Source organism: Porites lutea, chromosome 6 (assembly GCF_958299795.1).
Source record: "Porites lutea chromosome 6, jaPorLute2.1, whole genome shotgun sequence".
Taxonomy (NCBI): Eukaryota; Metazoa; Cnidaria; class Anthozoa; order Scleractinia; family Poritidae; genus Porites; species Porites lutea.
In genome coordinates, this window is record NC_133206.1 from 1894122 (window position 1) to 1902500 (window position 8379).

Below are 8379 nucleotides of genomic sequence, written 5' to 3' on the forward strand. Positions count from 1 at the left end.
TCACGACATTCATCCTCTTCTGGGAATCATGGATACAGAATCAGGGGTACTTAGTGGACAGTTTGAAATTCTGCCGACAAAGAAGTCATTCCTCGTAACTCTAACAAGAAAATCGTTGACTTACAGCAAAGGTGCGGCTGGATCGTGTCCTTGTGTTGGAAGAAATCGCTCGGCGATCTCCGTAACAACGAAATTGGTGGATGTATACGGAGCACGAGCCTACAGGGGTCCTGATGGAGATATAGCCGGCTATTTTCAAGTATATTCTTGTCCCTTGTTTGAAAAGAAAAGAGTTAGACGTAAAACTTGCTTTAAAGTCACATCGTTTGACAGCGAGGAATCGAATGTCGCTTTGGCCGAAAAATGGGTTCGGACTATTCTATGGTTGGTCAAGGAACCGGAGAAGTCTTTAGAACACATTGAAGGTAAAATTTGCCTTTTTCATACGTAACCTGCGAGACATGACGCTTTGTTAATGTTTGTGATTGGTAAAGTTTCTAAAATCATTGCTATGTTTCGGACGGGTGAAACTTATAATGCAGCACGATCGATGTAATTATTATATCGATCGTGCTGCATTAGTCGTATCAATAAATTACGTCACAGCTCGAGACACTCACATGAGCATGTACAAATTAGTTGTTAATTTGGGTCAGACTGCTACAGCTGTTTTTTAAACATGCACTGATCATGTGACTGATGGTCTTTATCGTTTCATAATTCATTGCAATTTACCTCCCAAGGTTAAAAAACTATAAGCTTATTATTATTTACCAATACTGTTCACACTTATGATAAAAATTGAAAATTAAAAATCAAAGGTGTTCTCAAAAAGATAAGTCTTTGAGCTTAGTTTTAAAAACGGAGAATTGATAAAAGTTGCCTAATTTCCTCTGGAAATTTGTTCCATTGTTTCAGTCCTGCTACTGAGTATGCCCCTAAAGGTGGGAGAGTGGTGGGGGGAGGGGTACTCAACCAAATTTTATTACAGGGAGGCTCTGTCCACAGTTAAAACCCCTTATCCTTTTATATACCATTTTTGAGAGAAAAAGTATGTCTCTTTTTTACCTTTTATTGAAAAATGCTACCCCTTTCATGTACCAGTTTAAAATGCTGCACCCGTTTTAACTGCTGTAAGAGGACCAAGTAAGTATGAGAAAATCACTAAACCAGAAGGTTTTCTGGTCTTTTTCACAGCTATTAAATGCGCCTGTAGATGTGGCCCAGGTTCTTGTATCTCAGTAAGTCTCTGAAGTAACTAGGTGCCTGACCATTTTGAGCCTTAAAAGTCAATAGCAATATTTAAAAAATAATTTTGAGGGGCAGAGGGAGTGAATGTAAACACCTGAGTATCAAGGCTTCTTGATGCAGTAACAAGGCAACCTTTTAAAATAGATAGTTAATATTAAGTACTTGGAAGTTATAGTGTTGTTTAGGTTTTTGATTTGTTCAAATGTAAACTTGTTACCTGTTTACTCCATATTTTTGCAGAAGAGAGAACTTTACCACCTGGCCGTAAGCTACTAATACTTATAAATCCATTTAGTGGATCTGGAAAAAGTTTAAAAATCTTTCATGAGCAAGTGGAGTCAATGTTAAATGAAGCTAACATTGAATTTAATCAACGAACCACAGGTAGGTATAATTTTCACTGATTTTGTTACTTGAAGTCCCTTGAGTTTTAGAAGAGGGGAAAACCAGAATAATCCTGCACCATGAGAAAATAACCTCTTGGAACAATTAAAAGCATAAGAACCTGCACATAAACTGAACTGGCCCACGTATGGTGTTATGCCTTCTGATCTCATGAACAGTAAATATTGAGTCTTTTTTGTGGAGAGGAAGTGCTCTTATCAATGCAGAAATTTTATTTTTTTGCTCGGCAGAGGACGTTTTGAATATTGATGTCCTCAAGGTGGGACAAAGATAAAAATCTCAGGTTGGTCAAAGAAACTGACCAGCCCAAAGTTCTGAGGAGTTTAATTCCAAAATTAAATATTTTGATAACACTTATTTCTTTCGAAAAAGGTAAATTAATAAACTTTCATTGTTATCTAGCAGCCAGCTGTAATGACCTGTGGACAACCGACACTTATTTCTAGCCCAATCAACAAATTCTCATAGGAAACCAGTTACCTTGCTAATTCGGACACTTCATTATCAAACTTGTGCTGTAATAGACCTTTCCGGTTTGAAGGTAAAAATAACCTTCAGTCAGGTTGACAGCTTGTTGATGTTCCCAGCGCTACAATACACCAGATAAGATGATTTATAGACCTCAATTTTTGGTGTCAATGAGTTATGCAGAGAAGGGTTTTGATTAAGTAAAATAAAAATAAGTAGGAGCTATGTTCCTGAAATGTGCCATTTTTAAGTGTTTCTGTGGACAAGCCTCGTAATGACAGCTTTGTAAAGGTTATAGAGATGTTTAATTTGACCATACTTATGGTTTATTTCTTTGGTATTTTGTTCTGATAAAAGGTGGTTTTTTTTTTACTTCTATAAATAACCCGTTTAATACAGACACCCCGTTAATACTTACACTTTCTATGGTCCTTCACTTTCCGTATTAACTGGGTTTGATGGTAACGAAGATTATTCTCTTCCACAGAGTATGCTGGGCATGCTATGGAGATTATGATGTCAATTAACTTACTTCATGTTGATGGGATTGTCATTTGCTCCGGAGATGGGCTAGTTTATGAGGTACCTTTTAAATTTTTGTTCACATTTATACCAAGTGCATTACCCTGCATGTTCAGATTGATTGGATGGTTGATTAAATTAAAATTACTCATATCTCCAATTTTTTTTTCTGCATAAAGCAATGAGCCAAGGAGCATTAATTACTAGGCCTGATTACAGTACCATGAGTTCTGATATTAACCATGGCTTTTGTCCCATTTTTTTGAGTTGTTAATGAGATGGGTATCTATAAAAAGAAATAACTGGGAACAGGGTTGAGGAGGGTGTGGCCACTAGCTTTCAAAGCCTGGGTGGCCTTGTGACAGTCAGTTTACAACTGTGTCATTACTGCGAGTATAGTGAGTATCTAATGAAGTGTATTTACGTACTAGTTATTCAAATCCCCTTTCCCAAACCCAGGCAAAGTCGAGGAATTGAGCATTAAATGGGCTAGAGAAAGTAAGTAAATGTTCCACCCCTGGAGAAATAATTTTGTGCCAAAGTCGTCACTTGTCCCCGCCTACCAGGGGAAAAGTGAACTGCAAGGGGTGACAGGTCACTGCACCTGCTCTCTAACATAAAACCTTTACAAGAGACTCCAATCCCCCTGCAAAGAAATTCCCTGGTCACGGTACTGAAGGAGCAAATTTCATCCAAGACCCCATGTACCAGGGCTTTATTATTGATCATCAAACATTGGTTTTGTTCCTGGCAAAGTCCCTGTATTGCGGAGGTTAGGGGGCGGATTAACACTGACTGTTGCATTAACAAATACCATTGGTCACTCCCTAAAATGTCTGAAAGACAAAAAAGCCATTACAGGTAGTTATACGCTATCCATATAGTCCCTGGTATGTTGGAGCATGTGTCATGTCAAATACATTGTACCAATACCGATAAATATTAAAGTGACTGCAAGGCTGAAAGGCATTAAAATACACTTTTGGGTAGCGTACAGTCTGGGTGGCATGGAAATTCTGCAGGACCTGACGTAAGTGCTCTGCGATTGCCTGGGGCTAGTGGAGTTACCCTTTAGGGTTAGCATTAGCCTGCATAGCATGGTGGTTTTGTCAGGAGCACTACAGCCCTAGCCCGCCTTTATTACTTTGCATGCTCGACCAAAACCGCCATACTACGCAGGCTAGGTTAGCATTGATATTATTTCGCATTTTTTTTACATGCGTGTTTTTTCTCCATATTGTCCTACTTTCCAATTAAAATCCAACAACATCCGAACTGTGCGTGCCAAAGACGTCCCAATGACTTCTGAAGATTCCTGATGATTTTCGAGCATTGCTAGATGTACTAATGCCATAACAGTGGCAGCAAACCCATGTGAATACTTAAATTGCAGTGTAATTCTCTTTTTTTTTTTTCATTTATTCTTTTGTGGACAGGTTATAAATGGGCTGATGAAGCGATCTGATTGGGAAGTTGCCATCAAAATCCCCTTAGGTGTTATTCCAACAGGTTCTGGTAATGCACTCTGCTTGTCAGCTCTTCACGCCATTGGGTAAGATATTATTTTTTATTATTATTCATTCAAATATTTCACCTTTCCTGATCCACTCCAATCCCCCAGCTCAAACAAATTTGAAAGATGCGATCAAGTATACAATCGATTAGATCAAATGTTGTTGCAGCTGCCTCATTTCCAGGCAGCCTAGCTGTTTATGCCTGAGTGAACTAAACAATATTGTGTTCATGGCTATCTGAAGATGAAATGGCGGAATTTATGACTGAAACTGAATGGAAGGAATGCAATAATACACCAAAAAATATTGCTTGATGGATGACATCTACTTTTTAAAAAGTATCTGCAAGAAAACTGAGGATCTCAGTTTATATCCTTAAACTATGCCCAGAAGGGAAAGGTAACGAAGAGGTGTTAGGTTGCTAAGAACAGATTGCCTCATGTATTCTGAAGTAATAAAACAATTTTTGAATTTCATTCCGTATGTGAATGATAATGCAGATCTCTGAGGCTGTTATTGATGTTCTAATTGGGTGCAAACAGGACATGTTTTGCCGCCAAACATGTGAGGTTTGGAGTAGGCCGCTGAAGTCGACTTGATTTGTTTTCACTCAACAAAATATTCTTTGCAAGAATTTTTAGATGTTAAGAATAATTTATGGAGGCAAGTGCTGTTTCTGAGAGAGATATGCCTGAAAGTTGAGAAAAATGAAATATGAGCGGAACTTGCTGATCAAAAACATATAAACAATTCACCTTTGGCAAGACAGTTTGCTTTAATGGCTGTCAAACTTGAAATGTTTGGCGACAAAACGCGTCATGTCTGGCACCCTAGTAGAACATGTTTTTTTGTCTCGTGTCCACGCTTAGATGCAACCGACGGTAATGCAACTAGTTGTCATATAAGGCTTCTTATACTCGTTAATAATTCATTGTTCAAAGAGAACAAAGGGGAAATCAAGACCCTGATGAGTGTTTGGAACTGAGAGCAAAAACTGAACCACAACATACAGCGATTTGGAGAAAAGTTGTCGAAAAAAGTGTATGCGACAAATTATCCCGAAAGGTATTGTGGGTGGTTTTCAGTTCACTGCTCTTGAAAGAAATTTGAAAGAATGGCACAAAAGGCCATGGACGTATGTTTGCGATTGCTGAAGGAAAACAACCAAACTAGGTTTCACAGCTATAGTGTCAGGAACAGTGGGTTGGTCATATCCCAAATTACCTTTCGGGATTGTCGCCTGCACATTTTTCCGACCACCTTTCTCAAAATAGCTGTATACAATACGAAGTCTTAAAACTCTCATTGCCAAATTAGTACTGTAGATTTATCATCCGTTTTTTATTCCACAGTGAGCCATTTGGTTTAATCAGTGCGATTCTAGGTGTTATACGTGGAAATCTTCTTGATTTGGACATCTGCTCTGTAGTAACACCAACAGAAAAACTGTTTGCTTTCCTGTCAGTTACCTGGGGTATGGTGTCGGATGTTGACATTGAGTCAGAGAAATACAGGTATCTGGGGGAGACAAGATTTCTTGTAGGTGCAGTTATCAAAATTTTGGGACTGCGTACCTATCGAGGGCGACTGTCGTATCTACCTGCCAATCACACAGGTGAAGGAGAGAAAAATTTGGCCTACGACTCTAGCCCGGCGGAAGTTCGCCAAATCACTCTCACAGAGAATCATGTGACTCGCTCGGTATCTTCTCAGCACAATTTTCGCAGTGAAGAGTTAGATGGAATCTACAGCGACGGTATCACAGCCTCGCCAAGCCATAACGTAGGTCCCCGAGATAATCTTCTTCCTCCACTGGGATCGCAAGTGCCATCTAACTGGGTGGTGGAGGATGGAGAGTTTATTCTCGGCGGTCCCATGTTTTTGAGCCACCTTGGAACTGATATCATGGCAAACCCTGATGGAAAGTTTGGAGATGGAGTTATGGGGATGTTTTATGTGAAATCAGGTGTGGGAAGGATGACTCTAATGGATCTGTTTGGTAAAATGAAGGATGGATCACATGTCTTAAGCCGTCATGTGGAGTACGCGAAGGCTTTGGCTTTCCGCTTAGAGCCAGACACGAGTCAGTCAGGAATTATAGCTGTTGATGGCGAAAGAATAGATTATGTTCCAATTCAAGGCCAAATACATAGATCTCTTGCAAAGTTAATGTGTATAGCAACACCTGAATACTAGAGAGGTGTTAATTATCTCATAGATTATCAATGTAATGTGCCAAGCACGAGAAGAAATGTCTCACCTAGTTTTCAAAAACGCAGACGTAAAAATATAGTTTTCTTAAAATGATCAGCAATTCTTCAAGGAATTAATTTTACTTAAGGCGATGGTTCTCATACAAATCCGATTTTTGATTTTCTCTTGGTCATAAGTGCTCTCACGATTCCGCTTACGAGTCTGACTCCGTCGTTAGTGAAAACCAGCCTTATCCTTATTTTGAAGTGTAGCGTGTTCCGGTATTTTATTTCATGTGGACTTATAGAGAGTCAAAGAAAATGAATGAACAACGAGACCTATAGTCTGCGCCACAGACGAAAAACCTAGGGTTAAGTCGGTCTGTGAACCAGCACCCAAATTACCCACCTGTACACCAAGATTTGAGTACTTGCCATGGGTGGCGTTTTAAAAATGCCATTCTTCGATTGGCCAATGTGGGTGAAAGGAAGTTCGAAACGCAGTCGTTGAGTCCGTTGGGGGTCAGATCAACTGAGGATCTTGGTGCTGCTTCACAGACGTTACTAGCTGGGGGTTAGATGACGTCTGGCACGCAGGCTACGAAACTTACCGTACGAGTCCGTTTGAGGGAGATGCCGGTTAAGAGAGACTTAATTCGTGCTTCTCTTTTTGTTTTAGTGCCTGTCAGGCAGGCTACAGAATAATGAAACCAAGATTATCAATTTGGAGTTTTTTTGTAAATTTCTTTTAGGTACCAAAGGATAGTATGAATTTTAAGGTTCCCTTCCATTTTAAAGTTCCAATTGCACTACTTTATCGACTTCACCTAAATTATTCAAAATAAAGTCCAAATTCATTTCTTTTTTTCAATAAAATTTATAGCAAAAATTGCCGAATTTAATACAATTACATTTCCTTTCCACTTTTTTTTGGAAAATGAATTGAACATAAGCATTCATTGATGGCAAGTTGACGTTTATTTGTCATAACAAGTCAAGTCAAGTCCATTTTTATTTAAACTCACACAGAATAATGATTAATACAAATTCGTGCTTTAAAATATAAAATCGAGGGATTGTGAAGGAAAAGAAATTTTCAGTTGTAGGTTCATTGTGCAGAGTTTGGGACACCTAAATAGTTCGAGGAACTAACCGATTAGGTGACCCAAACAAGAATATGAGTAGAAGAAATATAGTTGTTTTAGATAAAAAGTATTACTTCATAAATTAAATAGTAGTGAAGGTAATATAATCGTAAAACATTAGGAATCAATAATAGTATTATACCCATCAATCATAGAATTCTTAATATATTGACGAAAACTGGAAAACGGCTTGATTTTCTTTACATCAATAGATAAAGAATTCCAAAGTTTTGGACTAGTGTAACTGAGAGAACGAATGCCGTATTGAGTGGTCTATTTTAGGTAGGTGTAAAACTGGGTTTTATACAGTATTAGTATCCTGAAAATCTTTAAAAAGTAGCAGAAACAGGAGAAGAATTTCATATTTTGGGGAAATATTTATGTGAATATAATTTCTATTTGCCTACAGAATTTTACCAGTGGGTTCAATATTGACAATTTATTAGTTAGTCTAAATACGTCACTGTATGTAATGCATTACGGCTATTGTATTTATGTACAAAACAACCACAAATTTGTTCAATCAGCTTATTTATGATTATCTTGAGTTTTTGTTATCAGTAAAGCTTAGTCACCCATAAGAGAGTCCATAGTCACTTGGAGACCTTTACCGCCGGAAGCCCTTCCGGTCAATTTTGTGAACTGCAAACTGCAACGGCGGCCGCAGGACAGTGATCAAGTAACATCTTCAAGTTCTTCGTTTACCATGAAAAACCTGATGCTAAAGGTAGCTAATAATAACCAATAAAAGAAGCGATAGCGTCCCCCATAAGCGGTCTCAAAGTGCAATTCGACACCCGGGGAAGTACTCGAAGGGAAGTTTAGGTAAAGATGTGCCGCCGAGGCCTTCAAACCTTCACCCTGTTTAAAACAAAAATTGTT

The 8379-nt window shown here is 38.5% G+C and overlaps 1 protein-coding gene across 1 annotated transcript; it reads left to right on the plus strand.

Moving 5' to 3' along the window:
* LOC140941204 (sphingosine kinase 1-like) lies at window positions 1-8103 on the plus strand. Its single transcript, XM_073390181.1, has 5 exons — window positions 1-425; window positions 1492-1635; window positions 2612-2706; window positions 4083-4198; window positions 5513-8103. Exons 1-5 carry the CDS (start codon window positions 29-31, stop codon window positions 6354-6356), a joined length of 1596 nt encoding a protein of 531 aa, XP_073246282.1. The 5' UTR covers window positions 1-28; the 3' UTR covers window positions 6357-8103.
* Window positions 8104-8379: the final 276 nt, after the last annotated feature.

What these genes read in the sequence shown, in the direction of transcription:
- LOC140941204 (XM_073390181.1), top strand. Translation starts at nt 29, where the DNA reads ATGGATACAGAATCAGGGGTACTTAGTGGACAGTTTGAAATTCTGCCG. An exon ending in GTCTTTAGAACACATTGAAG is followed by an intron (nt 426 to 1,491) that starts GTAAAATTTGCC and finishes ATATTTTTGCAG; the next exon opens with AAGAGAGAACTTTACCACCT. An exon ending in GAGATGGGCTAGTTTATGAG is followed by an intron (nt 2,707 to 4,082) that starts GTACCTTTTAAA and finishes TTTTGTGGACAG; the next exon opens with GTTATAAATGGGCTGATGAA.